Below are 27,466 nucleotides of genomic sequence, written 5' to 3'. Positions count from 1 at the left end.
GGGAGATACTTCAGTGCACTACATTATTTCTGTCTCTAATCTTCACAACTATCAAATACCCCTTAAATAAAATAGATGAAATCGATTGCTTTTTAATTATTTGTATAGTGGTGATCAATTAGTATTTATTTAATTATTTCTGTAAGATATAAGATTGTACCTGCTTCCATGAGAAAAGTTGAATTTGATAATTTTTGATAGACCTTAAATTTTCTCTATTGTGATATCTTGTGTGATGCTTAGATGAAATATAAAAAATTTAATTAAAAAGTCTGTTGAGAGGCGCCTGGGTGGATCAGTCAGTTGAGGATCCGACTTCGGCTCAGGTCATGATCTCATGGTCTGAGTTTGAGCCCCGCGTTGGGCTCTGTGCTGACAGCTCAGAGCCTGGAGCTTGTTTGGGATTCTGTGTCTCCCTCTCTCTGCCCCTCCTCCACTCATGGTCTCTCTCTCTCTGTCAAAAATAAATAAACATTAAAAAAAATTAAAAAAAAAAAAAAAGAAAGTCTGTTGAAAGGGGCACCTCGGTGGCTCAGTTGGTTGAGTGTCCAACTTCAGCTCAGGTCATGATCCCATGGTTCGGGGGTTCTAGCCCTGCATCAGGCTCTGCACTGACAATGTGGAGCCTGCTTGGGATTCTCTCTCTCTCCCTCCCTCTCTCTCTGCCCCCCTCCTCCAACACTCACTCTCTCTCAGAATAAATAAACTTAAAAAATATATTAAAAAAAAAAAAGAAAGTCTGCTGAAAAAAAAATTCTTCCCACCTTAGGACCTAAGAAGATACAATGTCTGTCTTCAGTAGCTTTCCATATCAGAGTCTCAGTCTCTTTTGAGGTGTACAACATTTTTGCGCTCATGAGAAATACAAACTACTTTGATGCTTCTGAAAGGGGGGGAAAAAACCCAAGCCACATTTGTGGTTTATGGATGCTAATTACTGCTACATTTAGATGTGTGAAGGAGGGGTCTATGGCTGGAGCGAGCTGGGAGAGACCAAGTCAGCCTCGCCTAGGTGCTCACTGAGGTTCCAGTGGTACTGCTCAGCACACGCAAATATATGCTTCAAAAGGAAGTGCCGTTTTTATCAAAATATTACATCTCTCAAGCCCAGATCAAGACCTGTGGCTCATGGGATGCAGGGGTTATCTTACAAAATCAGCAGTGCTTTGCTGCAGAAGTTCACTCACAGGGGATTTCTGTAAGCGCTCACAATGGGCAGAGGCTTTACCGCTTCTACTGTGTCAAACGGGTAAGTTCTGTTGGTGACAGAACACCTCTCCTTGAATCTTTTTAACAGAAAACATCTCTGGACTTTTTTTTTTTCCAACCAAGCTGTGTAGCACAGTGAACTAAAAGGAACTTAATAGGAAAATATTTGGCATCTGCAAAAGAGGAATGGACAGTTGTGATGGTTGACAAAAATGGATCTGCTCACTGTCCTTGGTGGGTCCTCAAAGACTCTTCCCCCCTTCCTTTTGTGTTTCTTTAACTGTGGAGCAGGTGTACATGTGCCTCCTTGGAGTGGAAACAAGATGCATGTGAAATAAATTGTAGATTCCAATCCAGTTGGTTATCTGTATTCGTGAAACACCCATGTGTGCCTGATAACTAACTCTCATAGGATCTGATCTTGCCAAGCGAGTTCAGCTGCTCAAACTAAATTTGGCACCAGGCATAGTGACCTGGGCCATTGTGTACCCTGGTGCAGTTTGGTAACCACATGAAGGCACCCTGCTGAGGAATAAGTGAGGAATCCCAGTGGTGTGCCAGAGTCAGCTTATAATCTCTTATTAAACTTTCAGGAATTTTGTCAGCCGGTTGACTTCACACTGGTAGCTTGAATTGGGCCATGGTATTTATACCACTGACATCAGCAAGTGCTACAAATAAGCTCTTCCCCCGCTCTGCATTGGTTTTTAAGCACTTACCAGCATACCACTAGACTGAGGACTGAATGAAATCCTGTTCTGGCTCGCCAGGTCATCATTTTTCATAATCTGTCAGAGGGGCCTTTTTTTCTTTTTCTTTTTCCTTGTAATTTGCATGGGGGAAAATAGTGTTGGAGATGAGAAGAGTATGAGACATTTCCACAACATGGTAGGTAGGATCCACAAATTTTATCTTTACAGTATGGGGATCACATGATTGTAAAGTTAATGAAATAATAGGAGGTACTGTTACAAAAAGCACAAAGCAATGACAGTGAGGTTTAGACTAGACACAACTGACCATACCTTAAACTTAAAATGTCCCAAAAATTCATGAGTCGGTTACTTCCTTCTGAATCCCATAACAATTTTAGCTTGCTTCTGTCAGTGAATGGAGGATGAGTGGACAGCTGGAGGCAATTACCAATCTTGTTATATCCAATTTTATACATACTGCATTGTGGCAGGTCTTACTGTACTTTACTGTCTTCCAAAGAGTTGACAACATGGCAAGGGCAGAGTCTCTTTTTTAGTATTATTCTTCTTTTAGGCCAGAGGTGGGGTATGTAGTAAATACTCAGTATTTACCCATTTTTCTTTCTGCCTTTCCATCCAACCATCCATTTATCCATTCATCCCTGCATTGTTCCAAGTGCTCACTAAATAACTGTCATTCGGTTAAGTAAAGTGAAGAAGAGCATGTGAATACAGTTTGGCAATGGGGCTTTTTTGGCTGTGTTCTTCAAACTGGGATATGGGAAGACTTTTCAAAGATGACATAGGGGTGGGTAATTTTCAGAGGATCTACTTCAGTATGTTCTCTTTTCTAAATCTGATCTGCTCTACAAGGCTGTTGTAGTTGAGGTTCTTCTTCTGTGTCTCCCCTTTCACAGTGATCCTTTCCACTTTATAAAAGAAAGACACATCTCTTGCCCATCCCAAATCTTACTCTTTGCCCTAAGGTGTAAATACTTCCAGGATGCCAAATAAGGGGTCATTTAGATAATTTATTTTTTAAGATGATTTTTTAAAAATGTTTATTTATTTTCGAGAGAGAGAGAGAGAGTGGCTGGGGGACAGAGAGAGAGAGGGGGACAAAGGATCTGAAGCAGGCTCTACTGTTATAGCAGTGAGCCCAATGTGGAGCTTGAACTCACAAACAGTGAGATCATGTCCTGAGCCAAAGTCAGACACTCAACCAACTAAGCCACCCAGGCACTCTGATAATTTCTTTAATCAAACTTTTATAAAATGCATACCCCTCCACCCATATCATTAAAAGATACATTTCCAACAAATTTTAGTTTTTATATTTAACAATTATTGATCAAGGTTTGCATTATACCTATTTTGTTTTAATCAATTGTGTGCTGATAATTGTAATAACTCAATCCAGAAGAAATTTTTTAACACTTAGCACTGCATGGTAACAAAAACATTTTTATTTATACATATATTGTTGTTGTAGAGACATATGATAGGATGAGCAATAGAGATTCAAGCATAAGAGAATAGTACATAAGGATGAAGTTCTATAGGAAAAGTGAAATGGAAATAGAAGTTCAGGGAGAAATTTTCTGATTTTTTTAAAAAGCTTATTTATGAATTTTTAAATTTATGATGGAGTAAATCAAATCACTAATATATACATTCCATTGGATATATCTGGAAGAGTGTAATAACAGTTTAAACCATTATAATTTAGTATAAACAAAATGTGTGCTTGTAAAATGTTTAAATTATGAGGGGTGCCTGGGTGGCTCAGTAGGTTAAGCGTCTGACTCTTGATTTCAGCTCAGGTCATGGTCTCGAGGTCATGAGATTAAGCCCCACATCAGACTGAGTGTGGAACCTGCCTGAGATTCTCTCTCCCTCTCTCTCTGTCTCTCCCACTCTCTCTTGGGCATGCTCCCTTTCTCTCTCTCTCAAAATAAATAAACATCAAATAAATAAGTAAATAAATAGATAGAGATGAAAAATTGTAGATGTCAACTTAATTTCCACTTAATGCCCACTGGGTACAGGGGAGAAATATATAACTTTCAAAATTCTTTTGAGAATACTTGAGCAAGTAATTTGAAGGCCAGCCACTATCATATAAATTATATACAGTACACTGTATATAAAGGAGCCTTCAATTTAATCCTGACCCTATTTAAAAGCCTGATACAAAGATTCTCAATCCAAAATCTTAAGGTTTGGGAAACCTCTCATGTGAAATTTTGAGTTTATAGGCACGTATGCCTTTTATCTGGGTCAAGAGTACAGTTCTCATAGAAGTCCACAACCCAAAAGATTAAAAAGCTCTGACCAAAGTGTATGAGGTCTTAAGCCTTCTTAACTTTGCTGTTTTTGTAATAGTTTCATATGTAATGGTCTATAGAATGGCTCCCAACATAAATAATTTTGAGTCAGCTGTGTATGTATATAAAATAACATATACTAATAAAAAAAATCATGAAATAGGCATAATCCCCCTTGGGGCACCTGGGTGGCTCAGTCAGTTGAGCGTCTGACGTCCACTCAGGTCCTGATCTCACAGTTCGTGAGTTCAAGCCCCACGTCAGTCTCTGCTGTCAGCACGGAGCCCACTTAAGATCCTCTGCCCTCCTGAAAACATGAATAGACACTTCTCTAAAGAAGACATCCGGATGGCCAACAGGCACATGAAAAGATGCTCAACGTCGCTCCTTATCAGGGAAATACAAATCAAAACCACACTCAGATACCACCTCACGCCAGTCAGAGTGGCCAAAATGAAGAAATCAGGAGACTATAGATGCTGGAGAGGATGTGGAGAAACGGGAACCCTCTTGCACTGTTGGTGGGAATGCAAATTGGTGCAGCTGCTCTGGAAAACAGTGTGGAGGTTCCTCAAAAAAACTAAAAATAGATCTACCCTATGACCCAGCAGTAACACTGCTAGGAATTTACCCAAGGGATACAGGAGTACTGATGCATAGGGGCACTTGTACCCCAATGTTTATAGCAGCACTCTCAACAATAGCCAAATTATGGAAAGAGCCTAAATGTCCATCAACTGATGAATGGATAAAGAAATTGTGGTTTATATACACAATGGAATACTACGTGGCAATGAGAAAAAATGAAATATGGCCTTTTGTAGCAACATGGATGGAACTGGAGAGTGTGATGCTAAGTGAAATAAGCCATACAGAGAAAGACAGATACCATATGGTTTCACTCTTATGTGGATCCTGAGAAACATAACAGAAACCCATGGGGGAGGGGAAGGAAAGAAAAGGAAAAAAAAAAAGAGGTTAGAGTGGGAGAGAGCCAAAGCATAAGAAACTGTTAAAAACTGAGAACAAACTGAGGGTTGATGGGGGGTGGGAGGGAGGGCAGGGTGGGTGATGGGTATTGAGGAGGGCACCTTTTGGGATGAGCACTGGGTGTTGTATGGAAACCAATTTGACAGTAAATTTCATATATTAAAAAATAAATAAATAAATAAATAAATAAATAAATAAATAAAAAGATCCTCTGCCCTCCTTTGTTTCTGCCCCTCCCCAATTTGCACTATCTCTCTCTCTCTCTCTCTCAAAAATAAACATTAAAATTTTTTTTAAAGAAATAGGCATAATCCTCCTTTTTGTCACAGACCTGAAACCTATTGTAGGGCAATCTTTTAATTTTATTCCTTGCCAATTCAAAGATCTTTCCTTTTTCTTAATTTTAATAAAGAAAGTTACAGATGTTTCATCCACAGAAAAATGCCAGATGGAAATTTTTTAAACAGTTTTTTAAAAAGAATAGATAGATATCATTTGCCCCTGACAATTCTGTTGTGTGGTATCTAATTTAGCATCTAATACTCAGTGGTCTAGTAATAGGTTGATATAGTTTTCAGGCTTAGAATTAGGAAGATTACATTTGGAAGTGACTGATAGCACAGCAGTTTGAAAGCTTTGGATTTTAAAGTGTCACACACACAGCAGAAGAGTGAAGATGTCAGAGCCAAGCCTAAAGGAGGACCCTCGTAATCCAGCCCTTGGTGTATAACCTTCAAACACCAATAAACAAGATTATCTGGATTTAACATGTGACCTTTTTCATTCTGACTGGTAGGTCCAGATGTTTTCTCATTCAGTTGCCTGGTTGAAATCTGCTTTTTAACCGACTGCAATTGGATCTAGATTGGAGGTTGTAGAATGACAGTCTTGAAAACTCTATTCTGCAGGGGGTGATGCTGTCTAAACAGTAACATATGGAGACTGATGGTTTAATAATTAAAAATAATTTGTGACCTTACCCTTAATAGATTTGTTAATTATGTCAGCTGAATAAGTAAAAATGGGATTGTGGTAGATATTTCACTATATTAGTCAGTCTGGTGGCATTAAAAACATTGACAAGATTTGTTAGAACGAGGCTTTCTTGCACCTGTGTCTACAGAAGCAGAAATCCCAGTCATGCCTTTGTTACCCTTTGTTACCCCTCAAGGAAGTTCATGGCAGCCCTAGAGACAATAGGAAAGCCTCTTTATTAGGTTCTTTTAAGGCAGTCTAAGCTTATGGCTATACTTCTCATCCACCCAAACTTGGACACAACTTACTGTACGCTTATTACCTCTTTTCATTGTTTGGAGCCCAGGACTATTTCTGGAATTTTGTTATGAACTGTTCATTACAATCATCTTGGTTTTCTGGTTCTAGCCCTTTAGGTTGTACTGGTTCTGTCTCTGAGACTATATGGAAAAAATATTTATTTTCTTCTTTTCTTATGGGAGAATTAAACTCTCACATCACTGGGTAAACCCTCAGAGAGCTTCCCCATGGGCTTTTATACCACTGCTGACTTGTAGGTCAGGGATAGTCCTCATTAATTAATTAATAATCATAGCCTAGTAAGGCACACTAAATTACTAACAGAATAGAAAGTAAGACATGAAAGCAAAAAAAGACATAAAAGCACAAAATGTGACAAGGAAGTAATATAATTAGAAAATCTGGATATTTATGGATTTTAGCACAACTTAGCAAAAATCGGTGTTACTTAGGTATTCTCTGAAGTTAATAATAAAATATTATCAACCTGGTTGGTTATAAAATAATTAAGTATGGGAAATGTCTTATGAAACCAACTCTTACAGTTACTTTAGTTTTCTTTCCTACTGCCAAGTAATAGATGCACCTGGTGTTTTTTTAACACAATACTTATTAATTTCTTTGAGAAGGTCATGACATTAGTTACACAGGAACAAAAGGAGTTAAAGTTAGTTTCATAAGGATTTGTCATATGGGATTAATCGTAGGTCAAAAGCTACACTTGTCACAATGCTTCCTGTAATAGTTGGTAAATAAGTAGCTAAACTCTACCTTCTTGAGACAGAATCAGTATCCGTGTAGCTAGATATTAGTTGTCAGGTTAGTTTTTTTTTTTAATTCTTATAGAGTTTTTTTAAATAGCTTTTTTAAAAATGTTTATTTACGTTTGAGAGAGAGAGAGAGAAAGTGCAAGAGGAGGGAGGGACAAAGAGAGAGGGAGACAGAAAATCCAAAGAAAGCTCTAACCTGTCAGCACAGAGCCTGACATGGGGCTTGAACTCACGAACCATGAGATCATAACCTGAGCTGAAGTCAGACTCTCAGCAGAATGAGCCACCCAGGTGCCCCTAACAGCTTTTAATTTACATGCATTTAAGTGTTCAAGTCAATGATTTTTAGTAAATTTATAGAGTTGTGCAACTAGCACCATGTTTTGGAATATTTCTATCATCCTAAAAAAATCCCTGGTACCTGTTTGCAGTGAATCCCCATTCCCAGCCCAAGACAAGTAATAATCTGATTTCTGTCTCTATATAGATTTACCATTTCTGGACATCTCATATAAAAGGAATAATACAATATGTAGTCTTTTGCTTCTGGCTTCTTTCACTTAGCATAATGTGTTTTTTTTTAATGTTTATTTATTTTGAGAGAGAGAAAGAGAAAGGCAGAAAGAGAGAGAGAGAGAGAGAGAGAGAGAGAATCCCAAGCAGACTTCGCGCTGTCAGGGCAGAGCCTGATGCGGGGCTCAACTCACAAAGAGTGAGACATTGACCTGAGCCAAATGTGTTTCTTTTTTTTTTTTTTAACTTTATCTGTATTATTGCATGTTTTAGTACTTTGTTTCTTTTTATTTCTGAATAATATTCTATTTTATTGATGAAATACATTTTGTTTATTAATTCACCAATTGGTAGACCTTCTGACTGTTTCCATTTTTTGGCTCATGAATAATCCTGCTATGAATGTTTGTGTACAAGTCTTTGTGCAGACTTATGTTTTCATTTCTTTTGGGTAGATACCTAGGAGTCAAATTGCTGGGTTGTATGATAAATTTATGTTTAATTTTATAAGAAATGTCTGTATTAGTTATCTATTGCTATGTAACAAATTACCCCAAACCTTAGCAGCCTAAAGCAATACAAATTTATTATCTCAGAAATACAGGCACAGTTTATTTGGATTCTCTGTTTCTTTCAAAGCTGCAATCAAGGTATTGACCTAGACTGTGGTTTCATCTGCAGGCTTGACTAGGGAAGGATCAAATTCCAAACTCATTCGTGTAATTGTCAGGATTCAGTTCCTTGAGGGTTCTTGGACTGGGCCTTGTTTCCTCACTGTAGGTTGGCTAGAAATAGCCTTCAGTTCTTCACCACATAGGCTCTCTAGCTTACTTCATCAGAGAAGCACATGAGAAGCACCTGAGAGAGAGTGAGAACAGGATGGAAATCATAGGTTTTTATAATCTAACAACAGAAGTGATTTCCCATCGCTTTTGCCATGTTCTTTTAACTAGAAGCAAATCACCTAGGTCCAATCCACATTCAAGGGGAGGAGATTATAAAAGGATATGAATACTAGGAGTCAGAGATTATTTGGAACCATTTCAGAAGGCTATCTATTACACAGCCAAATTTTTCCCAAATGGCTGTGCCATTTTACATTCCCACCAGCAGCATATTATGAGTGCATATTCTCCATATCCTTACCAACACTCATAGCTGTCTTTTTGATCACAGCCATTGTAGTGGGTATGAAGTGGCATTTCATTGTGCTTTTAATTTGCATGCCTCTAATTACTAATGATGCTGAACATCATTTCATTTGCTGATTGTTCATTTGTATAATTTCTTTGGTGAAATGTTAATTCAAATATTTTTCACATTTTTAATTGGATTATTTGGCTTACTATTGAATTATAAGATGTTTTCATTTATGAATCATGCTTTTAGGAGGGCGCCTGGGTGGCTCAGTGGGTTATGCATCTGACTTCAGCTCAGGTCATGATCTCACAGTTCATGGGTTTGAGCCTCACGTCAGGCTTAATGCTGACAGGTCAGAGCCTGGAGCCTGCTTTGGATTCTGTCTCCCTCTCTCTGCCTCTTTTCCCACTCACACTCTGTCTCTGTCTCTCAAAAATAAATAAATGTTAAAAAATTTTTTTTTAATGAATCATGCTTTTGGTATCATATCTAAGAAATCTTTGCCTAACTCAAGGTCACAAAGATATTATGTGTCAGCTACTATGCTAGGCCTTTATATACATTATTTTGCCTAATGTAATTACAGTAACAGCCCTGTTAGGTGTAGATAATATCATCATTGTACAAGTGAGAAAATTTACAGAAATCAAGCGACTTGCTGAGATCACACAAGTAGAGTACAGCTTGAACCTAGATTTTGTCTACTCCAAAGCCTTTTCTCTTTCATCAGAACTTTAAAAAAAAATACATTCAAATCATTTTTAGTGGGCAACATAAGAGGGAAATACCCTATTGTCTTTTCCTTATAATTATCCGTACCCACTCCGGTGCTATTTGAATACTGTTAATAAAAACCTCTCTATTCATTATCATTGGAGGTTGTCTTTTGAAGTAGAAAAAGACTTGTACTCCAGTTTACAGCTAGATTCCATCCTGGTTTTATTCTGCCAGACATTATACCCTCCACTGTTTCTGGTAGAGCAACAATAGATCTTTGCTTGCAGTCTTGAAGTGTGTTACTGGGCAGCTGTTAAGCAGTTGTTATACTTTACCCCCAGGGACAAGCATGTTCCAGTGACAAGATAGCTTATTCCCTTATGTGCTTTTAGCATTGTACATTCACCTAGGACAAGTCAGTGCTGAGTTTTTCCTTGTATCTTAGTGCTCTAATTCCATTATTTGAAAACCAGAGAGAATGGAGGAAGCAGAGAGGAAGAAAAGTCCAAATAATATGTAGCAGATAGTAAATTTTATTTTATATGTATTTTGTTTTAATCAATATAATGTTAAAAAGAGCAAGAATCCTCTAATTCTTAATCCATATATTCATTTTCTTCTCTTTCAAGAATGCTTTAAATCCTTTGGGTCTGGTTGGTATACCATAAGTTAGAAATACAATTTGTTGTTTTCCTCTGCTGTGGCCTAACATGCTAACCTTAGGCAAAATTACAATCTGCGCAATTTTTAAAAAACATCTCCAACCTTAGTTTTGTACTTGAAGCAAAGAACAGAATAATTGTTCACCCCTTCCTTCCTTCTTGCCTTCTTTCCTTCCTTTCTTCTGTTCATTTGGTAAGCAGTAACTAAGCTAAACTGTGTTCCTGGCACAGTGCTACATGTTAAGTTTGTTAGTGGAATAATATACAGACATTGACAATAAGCAGCCACTAGGTAAAGGGGAAAACAGGGACTAGTATAGCGGGAGCAGATTTGGAAGGAAAGTCAAAAAGAGAGAAATAATGAGCTAGGTTGCAACTTGTTGAGTGTGGAACAAGTAGAAGAAATCTAAGAAGTAATTGGAAGTACCTGTTGGGCTGAGCAGGGAAAACTGGGCTAGAAATAGAGATGTGGGGGTCATCCGCAACAGAAGGTTGGATTAGGAGAATATGTAAAGTGAAAAAACAAAAGGTTAAAGAAACAGGCCCCAGGAGACCACTGACACCTAGGAGACCAAGAAAAAGGAGTAGACTGAAGAAACAAATAAGTGAGGTAGAATAGAATCAGGCAGGAATAGAGCTCAGGGAAGAGGTTTAAGAAGCAGGGACTGGGCGGGGGGCAGTGCCTGGGTGACTCAGTGAGTTAAGTATTTCTTGATTTCAGCTCAGGTCATGATCTCTCAGTTCATGAGTTTGAACCCCGCATAGCGTTCCATGCTGACAGTACAGAGCCTGCTTGGGATTCAATCTCTCTCCCTCTCTCTCTGCCCCTCCCCTACTGCCACATTCACTTTCTCTCTCCCTCTCAAAATAAATAAATAAACTTAAAAAAAAAAAAAAAAAGCAGGGACTGGTCATACTATTCCAAAGGATGACATCCTGTTCCAAAGTGAGGGAATAGGGGAGACAAAAGGCTGACCACCGTGAGCAAAGAAGTCAACTGGAGAACTGGTTATCTATCACTGTGGGGCTTGGGTGTTTTTCTAATGTATCATGAGGAGAAATTCTGCTTACCACGTCTCAGCTTCAGAGTGTTGTAGACAAATTAGGGAGTGGTACAGCAAAGTGGCTTATTCCTTCTTCCCTTCCTGGCCGCCTTCTTCTTCGTCATCTTGTTTAAGTTTATTTATTTTGAGAGAGACAGAGAGAGTACAAACAGGGGAGGGGCAGAGAGAGAGGGAGAATCCCAAGCAGGCCTGTGTGGTCCTTGCACAGAACCTGATGGGGAGCTCAAACTCATGAACCTGGAGATCATGACCTGAGGCAAAATCAAGAGATGGACGCTTAACCGACTGAGCCACCCAGGTGCCCCCCTTCCTCTTAAATTGGTTCAGGCTGCCCAAAGAGTTCATTCATCCATTCATTTATTCATTCAATACCTAGAGTAAGTGAGCCCTCTGACAGCTTCTGGGGACACAAATATTATTAAATATTAAAACCTGACCCCTGCCTTGAAGATACTCCTAATCTACATGGGAAATAAACATGTTAACTGTCATGTAACACAACACATACTATGCATACCAGGAACTTCTGTAGTGAATGTGGAGGCATTTTCATTCCTTTCTTTACCTGTGATCCTCAGTTTAGTGTTGTGTCAGTCAGGATATTTTTAGCCAATTTAACTGTATTTGGACGATAATTTTTTAATTTTTCTAAGTATTCTATTTTAATATGCTTTAAATGTTTTAATTGCACTCAAAAAAGAGAGTGAATATTCTATACAAAGGAATTATAAATGAAAAGAAAGATTTTTCTTCTGTATTTATTAATGAAATGTCTACTAGGTAAACAATCTCTGATTGGGCAACATCTTAAACCTCAACCTCTTTATTTTTTAAATATATTTTTTAAACTTATTTATTTATTTTGAGAGAGAGAGTGAGAGAGAGAAAGCAAGCACATGAGACGGGGAGAGGCAGAGAGTGAGGGAGAGAAAATCCCAAGCAGGCTCCCAAACTATGAGATCATGACCTGAGCTGAAATCAAAAGTTGGCTGCTCAACTGATTGAGCCACCCAAGTGCTTCAAACCTCAATCTTTTTAGATATATTTCCATTCTTTATTTTTCAATGGATAGTAGTTACTTCTCAGAAATAGAAATATAAAATAATACATAGGTTAAATGATCAATAGAAAAGTTCATAGTTATAATAGAGAGAAATGAAAAAGCCACTATATTTGTATACTGCTTTATAGTTTAGAAGGAACTTTCACACACCATGTTCTTCAATCCTCACAACTGTAGATGAAGACATCTGAAGAGTAAATTTAGCCCACTGAGCAGCTGGAACCTCACCTACCACTGATATGTAGTATATTCCTGTTAAAAGTAATAAATCTCTTGTTCTGATAGGGAAGCAAAGCATCACATTGAAATTATTAAACAAAATTAGTTTTATTATGGCAATGAATGAGCTATTTGATAGTCAGATAATAAGACAAAGATTAACATCATTAGTTAAGTGGAGAATGGTTCCTTTGCAACAGAAACCTCCTTCATGTTTTCATGCTAAAGTTTTTGAATATGAAGCGACAGGATTTAGCAATTACCAGTTTCGATTTTTTTAAATGTTCATTAATTTATTTTTGAGAGAGAGAGGGAGAGGAAGAGAAAGAGAGAGAGAGAGAACGAGCAGGGGAGGGACAGAGAGAGAATTCCAAGTAGGCTTCACACTCACCACAGAGCCTGACTCAGAGCTCGATCATGACCTGAGCTGAAATCAAGAGTCAGACGTTTAACTGACTGAGCCATCCAGGTGCCCCTACAGTTGAGATTTTTTTTAAGGGCAGATTTAAGTCTGATAAGAATATGGTTTAATGAAAACTTTAACCAAACCAAATATTAGCCAAACTGCTTATCTCTTATTTTGCTGCTATTAAGATATAATATTTCATCTCTTAGCCATCTGGTTCACCTTTTCCAGTTTTTTCCTAATTTTAAAATAGGTGTTTTAAAAATTAGTAGATGTCTATCATTTTAAATTTTAAAAGAAGAAAAAAAGGAAAACATAATAGATCCTATAAATCAATGACCAAAACTTTTGCTTTCATTGAAGCTTTATAATTTTACTGGTTAGCAAATACTAGAACTTAGTATTCTTTAGTTGGCAAAATAACATTGGTTTTCCTCCCTCCTCACTTTACAAATAAAAATGTAAATTAGAAAATGAAAATGACCCATGATTTCAGTGTTCTTGTTTCTGATACAAAGAGACCATTGTAGGAAAGGAGTAGAGATATTAATTTTATAAGGAAAACTGTTTTAGTTGATCTATTTCTGTTGTCTTGGATGGTTGCAACAAATTCTGTAGGCTAAATACCTACAATACATATATCTCCCGTTTTTCTCTTTAGTGCTTCAAGCTTCTAAATCCTATTAACAGCTGTCAAAACCTGGTAAACTATTTAGATGCTTTCACAATTTGTTTAATTGGATAGTTAGAAAATGGCATGCTAGAAAAGCCCACCCCCCCTTTCTTTTAGCCTGGCTGAACATCTGTAGCATTAGGGCCTCATTATCTCTGAATTGGCATAGCAAATCAGTGGCATCATTAAAATGCCACATTAAGATGATTAAGCTTCTTTGTTATCCAGTTGACTTTTGCATGTGCTGAGGATTTCATGGTTATGACCCCTAATCCTTGTAAAACACTTAAACAACATCACCCTTTTGTGTCTTCCCTGTTCAAGAGCCTCTATCTTGTTTTGCCCCTTCCCACAATATCTCTGGCAAACTTAAGGCTATTACTCCAAGCTTTGTCCTTCTTTGAGTTGGATTCTGAGATCCATAATTCAGAGTGGAAACTCAGAACCCCCTTTCTGCACTGGGAAATTCCTACTAACGTGCTATCTAAGACATCCAAGTTGCCTGTTCCATTTGCCATCTTTGATAGGTTCTTCTCTCCAACTGAGCATTTTATGTGCTTGTAAAAACAAACTGAGGCACAGTTGGCTGAGAGTGCTATTGCCCCTGAAGGATTTAGATGTTGGATCCTTTCCAAGACCCATTGTTTTTGCAGTGTCTCAGGTGAAACCAAAAATGTCTACTCTGGAGTGCAAGCCTTTCATGTGATAACCATCACCCCAGGAAATGAAACCATGTGCATCAGCCCCAGTGAGCCAAGCCTTTGTTCTCTTCAGCCTACAAAATTCTCTCTGGGGTGTGTGTGTGTGTGCGTGTGTGTGTGTGTGTGTGTTAGTGTATGTCATCTTCCTAAGAGGCCTCCATAACATAGACAAAGATGGGAGCAATTGTACCCCAGAGTATCTCCTTTAGGAAGAAGTTCAGTTTAATCTAATTTTCTATGGGTTAGATTCAATTTAGACATATTTTTCCCCCCTCTGGGAATGTTAAGCAATTACCTTTATCAGCAATTTGTGGTTTGGTATGTTCTCTTCTCCACAAGTTCACATATAAAAAATTTACTCAGGAAGCCTTTAACATTTTTTACTATGAAATATATCATACACACAGAAAGGCAAATATAATTACATGTATAGTTGAAAGAATAACTACAAAACAAGAATACATGGACCCACCACCTGAATTAAGAAATAAAATATTGCTAGTGCCTGTGAAGATTCTTGATAGTATTTTTTTTTCATTTTTTTAAATGTTTATTTATTTTTGAGAGAGACAGAGACAGAATGCAAGTGGGTTAGGGGCAGAGAGAAGGAGACACAGAATCTGAAGCAGGCTCCAGGCCCTGAGCTGTCCGCACAGAGCCCGATGTGGGGCTCGAACCCACAGAGCTGTGAGATCATGACCTGAGCCAAAGTCAGGCGCTCAACCGACTGAGCCACCCAGGCGCCCCTTGATAGTATTTTAAGTGGCAATTTAAGTTGTGTGTCTAAGAAACCTGATACATATGATAGGAAACTGGAATTTACAAAAGTAAGATATGAAATTATTCACATTACAAAAGGTTTATTCACTTTACAAAACCTTTCGGATATTGTTGGACAGTTCTTCACTGTATTTAAGTATTTCTTGCCAGATATTTAATATTTTCTACTTTTAGGGGCCCCTGGGTGGCTCAGTTGGTTAAGCATCCAACTTTGGCTCAGGTCATGATCTCGCAGTTCATAGATTCAGAACCCGCATCGGGTTCTGTGCTGACAGCTTAGAGCCTGTACCCTGCTTTGAATTCTGTGTCTCCCTCTCTCTCTGCCCCTCCCCACTCACTCTCTCTCTCTCTCTCTCAAAAATAAATAAACATTAAAAAAAATTTTTTTAAAGATTTTCTGCTTTCACTAACAGTTCACATGTTGCCAGTTACTGACAACTGAAAATCATAGAAAAATGAAGAGAAACATCTCTGGATGTATAATTTAAATCAGTGGAACAATATTATTGGTTTTACATGCAACACTTTATGAACATATCACCTATATTAAGGTGAATCTGTACAGGCTTAGTGATATGCTAAATATAAGGGAGAGTGAGGTAGGTATATGAGAAAGCACAGAAACAAGAGAATTTTTTTCTACTTTAGAGTGTCAAGGAAGACTGCATGGAAGAAATGGCATTTAAATAGCATCTGGAAGTTTGAATAGAACGTTGATGTCAGAGAAGGGCATGTTAGGTATGGAAAAGACTAGAGAAGAGGCTTGGAAAACTGCAATTAGATTGCTGCTATACTTCTCAAACTTTAATGTGCATAGGAATCCTTGAGGATTTTGTTAAAATGCAAATTTTGATCCAGTAAGTCTGGGGTGAGACCTGAGAGTCTGCATTTCTAATAAGCTCCCTGGGGATGCTGGAACTGCTGATCCAAGGACTTCATTTTGAGTAGCAAGGCTCTAGTCTAGAAAAAGTGTTGATTCAAGAGGACTAGTGAGAAATGAGATGATTGGGAAGGCTCAGGGCAGGTTCTGGATAGGCCCTTGATGGTCTTGCTAAGGAGTTTAGACTTTGTTCTAGAAATAGAATGAAATCATAGAAAGTTTTTGAAAAAGATTTTTAGTGCTACAGGTTGATTAATCTGGAAATAAGATATAGTATAAAATAGAGGTCACATATACTGTGGGCCATTTAGGAGGCTAATGCAGTGGTATATTCATGTACTAAGTATTTATTATGTATGTACTTTATGCAGAATACTGTGTCAAACTAGAGAGTGGCAGTTCTCAAACTCCATTGTATACAAGATCTACTACCCAAAGAGCTAGGGGCGCCTGGGTGATTCAGTCGGTTAAGCGTTAGACTCAATTTCAGCTCAGGTCATGATCCCAGGGTTGTGGGATCAAACCCTGCATCAGGCTCCAAGATGAGTGTGGAGCCTGCTTCAGATTCTCTCTCTTTCCCTCTGCCCCTCTCCCCATCTTGTGGGTGCTCTCTCTCTCTCAAATAATAATCATAATAATGATGATGATGATGATATTTACTGGGGCACCTGGGTGGCTCAGTCGGTTGGGCGTCAGACTTTTGATTTTGGCTCAGGTCATGATCTGACCTGTTCATGAGATGGAACCCCATGTTGGGCTGCACATGCACTCTCTCTCTCTCAAAATAAAAAATAAATTAACTTTTAAAAAAAGATTTACCTACGGAGCATATTTTTAATGCATATTTCCAGTCTCCACATCAAATTAGTAGACCCCCAAAATTTCTATGTTAAAACCACACAGTCTTGTATCAGCAGATACAAGTTAAGCAGTGTCACAGGGGATACTGAGTTAAAAAAAACAAACCTGTGTAACTTCTGACCTCAGATAGCTTACATGACCACATGGGAGATGAAGTAAATTTATAAATAATTCAGAGAAAGAAGGAACAGATTATTTTGCAGCTGGGAGTGGGGTGAGGATCAGTGTGTGAGTGTGTGTGTGTGTGTGTGTGTGTGTGTGTGTGTGTGTGTGTCAGGGGGGAGATGGCATACTAGTTTTGGCTTTAAAGGATCTGTAGGATTTGGACCCACCCATGACAACATTAGGGAAAGATCTTGTATGTAAGCAGTGGAAATAATAAAAGCAAGAATACTTAGAAGTTGTTTAGTTTGGTTAAAGATATCTGAGTATTCAAAATCAACATTACAAAGACGGGGTGGAGCCAGATACTGAAAGCCCCTTTAGATTCTTTCTGAGTTTGGATTTTATTTTGTTGGCAGTATAGTATTGAAGAATTTTCACGTGGCCATGATATGACCAGAGCTATAGTTGAGGAAGAATAATGTGGTGGTAGTGTATAGGATGAACTGGAAAGAAGAGAGAAAGGAGGCAAGGAGAACAAAGTGGAGAGCATTAAGTTCCTGAGATTCAGGATACTAGGAATGCACAATAGTGGGGAGGAGAAACAGAACTGGAGAGAGGATACAAAAATAGAACCAAGGGATGATTAAATGTGGGGTACAAACAAGAGGAAGGAAAGATGTCTGTAAGGAGTCTAGCCTAAGTAACTGGAAGGATACTTAGGAGGCCTTATAGATTAGAGGACTGAAAGGGGGGAGAAAGATTACACCTGGAGATATATATATTTGGGAGTTAATCACAGAAAGTACTAGTTGAAGCCTGAATAGTAGGTGAAATTGCCACAGGGGAGGGGATGTAAAGGGAAGAAAAAACAACATTATGGGCGGTATTTATGAGGCAGAGGGAGGGAAAAGAGCTAGAAAAAAAAAACAGCAGAAAGGTAAGGAAAGAAGTTACGGTTTCACTGAACAAATAGTATAGAAGAATGAATGGTGGTCAATAGTGTCAAGGGCTACAGAAAAGCTGGGGAGAATGGCACACAAAAGGCCAGTGGATTTAGGAATCAGGACATTATTGATGATCTTCAGGGGAGTAGAATCAGTGAATTATGGAAGCGGAAACCCAGTTAGAGGCAATTTTACATCAATTTTGAGAATATACAGGCAGAAAGCATAGCATACTTTGTAGTAAATTTGTCTAAAAAGGAGTATTGAGAGAGGATGAGAGGCTAAACTAAATTGCACTGCGAATGGAAAAGAGGAATTAGCATCCAGAGAGCCTGAGGACATAGAATCTATAGGTCTTGCAGACTGAATTGATGTGGAGACTGAAAGAAAAAGGATTCCATTTTTAAGACTTGGAAGCTGGAAGAAGGAAGATGCCATTTGGAAATATAACAAAGTCATAAATTAGAAGCAAGCTTGGGTTCAAAGATGATTTTAAACATGATTGATTTTAGACAAGTTTGATTTTAGACATGATTTTAATATTTTCAAAGGATACTAAGTAGCAGAATGCTCCCCTTTCTTCTGCAATAAATCTTCCTCCCAAGAGATGGAATGAATCTCTTCATTAGAGCAGACAAGTGTCTGTGCCAGTCGTTTTGGTGGACTGTATTTGGAGGCTGGGTTCTAAATCCAATAATGTCTCAGAAATCCCATTCATATCTTAGATACTAATGTTTTCTAGTGTTCAATTCTGTGTATCTTTACATGGTAAATCATGATGAATTGTTGATCCCAGTAACCATGCAGAGAGGCCATTCAGGTCTTTCATCTAAAAGTAGTAACTCTCCTGGGCTGCCCGGGTGGCTCAAAGTGGTTGAGCATCTGACTCTTGATTTTGGCTCAGGTTCATGAGACTGAGCCCTGTGTCGGGCTCTGCACTGACAGTGTGGAACCTGCTTGGGATTCTCTCTCTCATCCTGTCTCTCTGCCCCTACCCAGCTTGTTCTCTCTCTCTCGAAAGAAAGAAAGAAAGAAAGAAAGAAAGAAAGAAAGAAAAGGAAAAGAAAGGAAAAGAAAAGAAAAGAAAGGAAAAGAAAAGAAAAGAAAAGAAAAGAAAGAAGTACGAGTTCCAAGGCAAACCAACAACTGTACCAGGAACTCTTGGTCCATTAAGTCCAACGGACTTTCCTAATACTCTGTCCATGAGTCTCTTATGCTTTCCCTTAGGGCTCTGGGTCTCAAATACCATCTTCCTTGTTCTACAGCTAAATCCTAAGGGACCAAAGCCAAGATTTTTCCCTTGGGCCAGGTTGGTGTGGTATTGAGTTCTAGATCAAGCCCATTAAAGCCAAAGTCCTGAGGGAAGTAGCAACTCTCTTTTGTCCTGCCATTTTCAGAAAGACCCAACACATTTATCTTCCTAGTTTTTAATTGTCACTGACCATGGAATGGCTCAAATTTGCTCATATTAACATTTTATAACCAAAATGAAAAGGATCTTTTTCTGCGGGCCCCTATCTGCTGTTTTTGGTTTTCAGTAGCTGAAGTTTTCCGTTGAGGTTCTTTTAAACGCCTACATGCAAACTGAAGAGCACTCAAGCTTTGGTGGGATATCACCCACAGCTGGAGTGATGGAGGAAGGGAGGAGGGTACAAGCCTCAGGTGCATCCTTCTCTTAAAAAAATTTTTTTTTAAAAAGCAAAACCACTTGAGCAAACCAATTCCATCTGAAAGCAGGTGAGACCTATCCAGAGAAAGAAGGGAATGAACCTCTTTCCATGTGGAAATGGATATGGATTCATGTATGACCCAGATGTACAGAATGGACAAATTTGAAAAATGTTTGACTGATCCTATAGCCTTGCATCTCTTCTAACCAAAGAGTGAAAGGCTATGAACCATGAACTGTGGTGAGAAGCAGAGGAACAGTGTTGCAGCAATGGCTCCTCGGTTGGTGGTTAGGCCCTGTCTTGCTCTATTAAGCAAACACAGTTAATATAGATAAAAGGTAACCTTGATAGAAGTGAAAATTGAAACTCGAGTTGAAGGTAGCAAGCCAGGCACAGCTGCAGTTGTACTTCCTCCTGTGTGGCAACAGGAGCTCTGCACTCACTGGTGTTTTTTTGGAAGGGATGCAGTTTTTTTAAAATATCTTTTCTTCAGAGTGTTTTGGTTTTTAATGTCTTCACCATTGATGAGAGAGTGGAATATGTTAGTAAGAAGCCACTTAGACTTTCTACATCTAGTGTGTGAGGTCAAATCCACGTTCAGCATTCTAATCACACCTCTGCTATTAAGTGGCTGTGTAACCTTGGACAAATCACTGAAAATATCTCTGGTGTCAGATTTCCTTATCTGAAGAACAAAAGGGGGTTGGATTAGATGATCCCTAAATTCCCTTCCAGCCCTAAAATTCCATTGACTTATAATTCCTCATGAGGAAGCATAACTTCCAATTTCTAAGAACAAATGTTGGGAAAAGTAAGCAGTTTATCTTATATATGAAAAGTCCCTTGCAAATGTTTATTAAGATTAATATCAGGCAAATATTTAGGTGTTATCAGTGTCACTACATATATTTGCCTTCTTCACTTCTTATGCTCTTCAACTCAAGAGTGTGGCAACTCTTTTTAAGAGACTGCCTGGTTAGCAAATTCTTTTGGGCCAGTCCCTCCTCTCCTCTCCAGTTCTATATAGTTCCAGGATCTTGAGTTTCATCCTCCCTAACATGGGTACAGGTGCCTTTTCCCTTGTTTAGGTTGAGCTCTATTTACCTGTGTCAATGAAAGTGACTCCTTAGAAGATTATGTTAAAGAATTACTTCTCCTTTTATCTTTCTCAACAGTATTTCACTAGTACTGCCAGCTTCCTCTATATTCAATGTTGTTTCTTTATCAGTTCCAAGAGAAACAGAGAGATAAGACTCTTTTTAGCAGTGCATATACATGGAAGGGGAAGAGGCAAAGCATGGCTTAAAATCAGAAAAACCATAACAACTATTCAACTCTCACTCTTAGTGGCTTAAATTGAATGCATTTGAAGGACTGAAACAGTATTTTCTTTTTGAAACCAAAGAGCTCCATCACCTTACCTTTTAACTGCGGCCACCAAAAAAGGTACTAAATCTGAGAACCTTTCTTCTCCCCCGGTACTGGAGAAGAGTTGCTCAAAATGTTTTTTTCATGGCCGCTTTGAGCAGTGACAGCTAAATCTATTCTGTCTCATTTTCTGGATGGTGCAAGTCATTGTCACGTGTGTGTGTGTGTGTGTGTGTGTTTCCCCCTGACTGTGGTTCTGAATTCAGATAATGAGTGATCATCCTAATGGTGCTTTCTTATTTTGTAGATGTACAATATTATGTTAACTTCATTTGGTATTTGATTGTCAGTTGTGGGTCTCTCTCTTTGAGCTGCTTTGATAGCTCCAAATACAATCATTGTTCATTCCTTGCATTTTCCTGCCTGCAGATGATTCAATGAAAGTGAAAGATGAATACAGTGAAAGGGATGAGAATATTTTAAAGCCAGAGCCCATGGGAAATGCAGAAGAGCCTGAAATTCCATACAGCTTTTCGAGAGAATATAATGAATATGAAAACATTAAGTTGGAAAGACATGTTGTCTCGTATGATAGTAGCAGGCCAACCAGTGGCAAGATGAACTGCGATGTGTGTGGACTCTCCTGCATTAGCTTCAATGTCTTAATGGTTCATAAGCGGAGCCATACTGGTAAATAAGTTTCCTTCATCCATTCTTCTGAAAACTGTCCTAATGCAGCCATGTGAGAAATGAAATGGTGGAATTTGGGACTTTTGATTACTTTCATTGATTTTTGCTATAATACTGATGTACCTCCCCCTCTCTGCATTTTCATTTACCCAGTGATTTTCATTCCTGCTTTACTATGCATTTGGCAAACATTGCATATGCCATGAATAAAAACACTATAGTAAGCACAGTGTTCTAGGTCAGCCAAATATTTTTCTTCAGCTAATAAGTAGGAGTTGAATTTTGTGATATGCTTCTTAAGCATCTTTCATACATTTTTGCATAACTTTTTGAAAAGCAGACCTCCTTATTATATCGGGTTCAAATTTGATAGATGAAAGGATATAGTTTTTATTATCAGTTTAAAATTTTTATCTTCAGACAAATAAACAGCCAGTCTATAGAACTGCATACAAACACAACAGTCCCATTGAGCCCAATAGATTCCATCTGACATTTGATATGAAATTTTAAAAAAGAGGTATTTATGGCCCTCAATACCTTATTAGAGTTTGAGTATGTGATTCTTTTTTTCAGATTGAGATTATATTCAAATAGAATGCTAAGTAATGTTACAAATTTACATCTAGAAAGCACTTCTAGAGCTATCTTTCTCCCCCCCCAACCCCCCTACTCTGATCCAAGACAAGATGATACCTAAAATAGCCTTACTAGATGAATGCTTTTTCTCTTCTACAGAGAAAATTCTAGAAGTAAGTTGTATGCTTGCCTTGAAATATAGTTCCCAGCTGATCCCAATATGATATGAACAGATATTGTCTAAAAGATGAGCTTTTGCCATAGGCGTCTAATCTGTGCATATGCTTTGCCACTTGCTGGGTGATCAGAAGTCTCCTTTTTGTCCTTTTTAAAGGTGAACGCCCATTCCAGTGTAATCAGTGTGGGGCATCTTTTACTCAGAAAGGTAACCTCCTCCGCCACATTAAACTGCACACAGGGGAAAAACCTTTTAAGTGTCACCTCTGCAACTACGCATGCCAGAGAAGAGACGCACTCACAGGTCACCTTAGGACACATTCTGGTAAGTGAGAGCAATGAGCATTCCATATCTAGTAAATTTGTGTTTCTCAGTGCCCATTGAGGAAACTAGAAAGAGTTAAGTATGGAGGTTTTAATCCGTCATTCCTGTTCTGAAGGGTTACAACAGCAGAGACCTCTAGGGCTAATTACACTTCCATTAAGGCATTAATTGCTCTCCGTCTGGCTCAATGGAGACGATCATCTCCTCACCATCCTTGTTCCCTTAGAGAACAACACAGTCAGACAGGAAGAGCCTGCCCTATAAAAATGCCTTTTAAAATTTTGTGAAAAAATTATAGTCATTGGTATTTTCTTATGGTAAACTTTATTAAGAGATTATTTTCCTAAGAAACACATGCACACACTTTTCATTCAGAAGTCTGGACAAGCAAATGATGTACAGTTTGCAAACTGAGTGTAATTAATTGTCAGATGGTTTCTTTTGGCCATTCTGGGCTAAAACATTTTTAATTGGGATATAACTGACAATGTGACATTGTATTAGTTTTAGGTGTACATGGGGTAAATTTCTTAAACCTGACTTTTTTCTTGATCAGCCTATTTATTTTTAATCTCTAGAAGATGAGCAGAATTAAAAAAAAACAAATAACTATGTTCTATCTTAATGTTTTCACATTTTATTTTAACCAAGCAAGATAATAAATTTTTTTTCAACATTTAGAATTTCCCTCCTAGAAAACTAAAACTGAGTTTATTTTCAAATTTGGGACCTCATGTTCTTGATGTTATCTGGCAAACTTTTAATTGAAAAAAAAAAAAAAAAAAGGTTTGTTTTTATGTCAATCCACGTACTGCTTTGACTAAAACCCAGCCCCAAACCCACAACTGGTCACAATTCAGAGACTAAGGATTAAACAAATCAGCCCCAGCGAAACCCACCATGAGAGATATTAAGTGGCAAAAGAAAGGTTTCATTTACAGCTCATCATTCAAAGTAATGAATTAAAGATGAGTTTAATCCAAAAAATTAGAACAGTCTTGTCTATTGCTTTTTTCAAGTAAGATCCAAATACAGTGGTCATTTTTGAGATAGATTCTAGACGACCCCAATTCATGCAGAACACTTAAAACAATTTTAGCCCTAGCAAACCTGCGTTCATTTTAATTTGGGATTCCAGAGGGATTGTTTAGTGCTTTATGTCCCAAAGACTCTGTTTTAAACAGAGCAAGAGGATTAAAAAATAAAAGTCTCAGTTCCTAAAACTCTGACAAATTCTTAGGGTACGCTTTATCCACAAATCAGAAAAACCAGCCCTGCACAGTTGAAATTATTACTTACATATTTTAAGCAATAAAGCACTTGGAGGAGTTGGGAGGACAAAGGTGGCTTGAATTTTACGGATGAACTGTTGAGGAAAGTTTGCTTTATCTCAGAAATTAAGATAAAGTCATTTTTGTAATTCATTCTTATTTCTATTATTCAAAAATATCTTCAGTTAGCTCAGTTTTTATTGATTTAGCCCAGATTTCACTATAGCCACTTGGCAAGGATAAGCTAAATTTATCCAAATATGTCAATGCTCTGAAAAGGCCATCAACTGGCTGAATGGCTAACTCCCAGCATTCTTTACTTACAAGCCAGATGGATGTCACAAAATAAGGAATCTCTTTCTGTTTCATTTTTAAGCCACACAAACCTCCTTGAAGAATAAAAAGGCCCTATATATTTTCCTAAAGAAACAAGATTGGATCTGGAGCCAAAACACCATGCTCAGCGATAGTCATTATATCCAAATCCTTTCATTTGTGAAAGGAGGCTGTCCTTCCGAAGAAAACTCTAATGTGACCATAACCTGATTTTACTTTATTAAATTTAAAAGTAGTATAGATGCAAAAATATCCAAATACCCTGGCTTCTCTCAGCAGTCTCATTCCTAAAGGATAGTTTGCACAGTACCCCAAGACATCATTTATTCCGTAACCGTGAGGGTCACTGAGTGCCCCTTGTGCTCTCCTTATAGTTGAGAAACCCTATAAATGTGAGTTTTGTGGAAGGAGCTACAAGCAGAGAAGTTCCCTTGAGGAGCACAAGGAGCGCTGCCGTACATTTCTTCAGAGCACGGACCTGGGTGAGACTGGTGAGTTCATGCAACACTCGTTCTATCTGCATGTAGTGAGCATCTGCTCTTCTAGGTGGTGGGATATAGTAGTAAGTAAAACAAGCAAACAAACAAACAAACACCTGCCCTCACAGTTTATACTTCAGTGGAGAAAGGCAGACCATAAGCAAAGTAAATAAGTAACATATACCGTTTCTTAGAAGATAGTTAAGTATTATTAAGAAAAATGAAGCAAGGAGGTACCTAGGTGGCTCAGTAGACTAGGCATCCAACTCTTGACTTCAGCTCAGGTCATGGTCTCATGGTTCTTGGGAATGAGCCCCACAGCACAGAGCCTGCTTGGGATTCTCTCTCCCCCCGTCTCTCTGCCCCTCCTCTGCTCACACTCCCTCTCCCAAAATAAATAAATAAACTTTAAAAAAGAAAGGATGGAAGAAAAGGAAAGGAAAGGAAAGGGAAAGAAGAAAAAAGAAAAGAAGAAGAAAAATGAAGCAGCTACTGGGGGCAGAACCTGAGTCAGGGAGCTGACATTTTAACAGGCTTAAAGGGACAAAGAGAAAGCCCTGCAGATAAGGAGGAAATAGCAAGTGCAAAGGCCCTGGGGCTTGAGTTTGACAAAGTATAAATAGTCCTGTGTCTCTGGAGCAGAGTGGGTAATAGAACATGTGGCCAGAAAGGAAATGGGAAACCAGATCTTATCAAGCTTTGTGGGCTACTATAAAGGCTGACTTTTACTCTGAATGAAATTCAAGATCTTCAAAACATTTTGAACTGAAAGGTAACACTTTTCTCATTAAAAAAAAAACACTCTACTTGCTATTGAGAATAGATTGTATTTGCAGCAAAATTGGGAATTGTTTGAGAGTCCAGCTAGGAAGCCATCGTAATAATTCAAGCAGGAGAAAATTGTGTCTTGGTAGCGGTAGAGGTGGTGAGAAATGTTCTAATTCTATATATACTTTAAAGGTGGAGCCAACAGGATTTCCTAACAGATTGATGTGGGATGTGATGAAGAATGCAGTTGCATGGGGCACCTGGGTGGCTCAGCTGGTTAAGTGCCCAACTTCAGCTCAGGTCATGGTCTCACAGTTCATAGGTTCAAGTCCTGTGTCAGGCTCTGTGCTGACAGCTCAGAGCCTGGAGCCTGCCCTTACCCCACTCATGTTCTGCCTCTCTCTCTCTCTCTCAAAAATAAATAAACATTAAAAAAAAAAGAATGCAGTTGCCATTAACTGAAAAAGCAATTGAGAGTAGAGTGGGTTGAGGAATGGCTAGGGCAGAGTCAGTTAAAACTACAAGGATTTTCTTTGTCCAAGGCCCCAAAATCATACATTTGTCTACTCCTATGATTTACTGTGATGCTTATCTTTGCCTTTGGGAGTTTCACATTTTATTTAGTGTTTTGAATTATATGCCTAGGAGAAATTGGTTGAAATACTAGATGCCTTTCCATATATCAATTATGGTTTTATTTCCTTTTCATTCTTCAGTTGAAATAGCATGAAACTTCTTTGTGTCACATCTCTGCAGTTGTCCTTTGTCCCATCCAGTTGACCATCATCCTGGTTCTGCAGCTTGGGTTGTCTGACATTTTCATTCGATTACTTGAACCAGTTGCATATTCAGAGTATCAAACCCTGAGGGGATTTGCTGTTTGACAGCAGTAGGTGCAGTTGAGTGGTTTGAAGGTTCTAAAGCAGAAAGATTACAAAAGTATGACAGAAATAATGGGAAATGGAGTGGAAATCATAAGTAGCTTAGCTGTACCTATTTTGAGTGAGAGGAAACTTTTGTTTTAGATAAAGCCTATTTTACAGTGTTAGGAACTGGCCAACTGAATTCCGTTGGTTTGCACGCTTCTGCTTTTTATCCTGATGGCATCTTTGGTTTTATCAAGGAGTTGGATTTCCTCCTTATTTCTAAAGAGAAATGTTTGCAACAGACAGTACTCTTAACTGTGAGACATTCCCAAGTTATCAACACCAATTGTATTCCAAATAGAATTATTGTATTTAAAGCTAGAAGGTTAAAGAGAGCATCTAGTCCTACCATCTCATTTTAGACATGAGGATATTGAAACTCATCAAAAATTCAGTGACTTGCTTAAAAATCACTAGGACTTCTCATGTTCCCATGGTTAAATATATTTTTTATTTTCAAAAATTCATTGCAATATAATTCACTTACCATAAAAGTCACCTTTTAAAGTGTACAGTTCAGGGGCGCCCGGGTGGCTCAGTCAGGTAAGCATCTGACTTCAGCTCAGGTCATGATCTCACAGCTTGTGAGTTCAAGCCCCATATCAGGCTCTGAGCCTGGAGCCTGCTTTGGATTCTGTCTCCGTCTCTCTGCCCCTCCTACCCCCTGCGCGTGCGCACACACACACACACACACACACACACTCACTCTCTCTCTCTTTCTCTTTCTCTTAAATATAAATAAACATTAAAAAATTAAAGTGTGCAATTCAGTAGTTTTTAACATATTCACAAAGTTATACAACCATCACCACTAATTCCATAACATTTTCATCACTCTCAAAAGAAACCTTGTACCCATTAGCAGTCATTCCCTCTTCCCCCT

General features: G+C 38.3%; 1 protein-coding gene across 1 annotated transcript in view; it reads left to right on the top strand.

Annotated features, from left to right (window-relative positions):
• Window positions 1-27,466, top strand: part of IKZF3 (IKAROS family zinc finger 3) — a 93,394-nt gene that overhangs the window by 42,514 nt on the left and 23,414 nt on the right. The window contains exons 4-6 of the mRNA XM_049635958.1: window positions 21,462-21,722; window positions 22,636-22,803; window positions 24,785-24,901. Of these exons, the coding sequence (XP_049491915.1) occupies window positions 21,462-21,722; window positions 22,636-22,803; window positions 24,785-24,901 (546 nt within the window). The remainder of the gene's footprint in view (window positions 1-21,461; window positions 21,723-22,635; window positions 22,804-24,784; window positions 24,902-27,466) is intronic.

This window comes from Panthera uncia, chromosome E1 (assembly GCF_023721935.1).
Source record: "Panthera uncia isolate 11264 chromosome E1, Puncia_PCG_1.0, whole genome shotgun sequence".
NCBI classification, from domain to species: Eukaryota; Metazoa; Chordata; class Mammalia; order Carnivora; family Felidae; genus Panthera; species Panthera uncia.
Note: the sequence above shows the minus strand (reverse complement) of the source record. Positions and strands in the feature narration are given on the sequence as shown.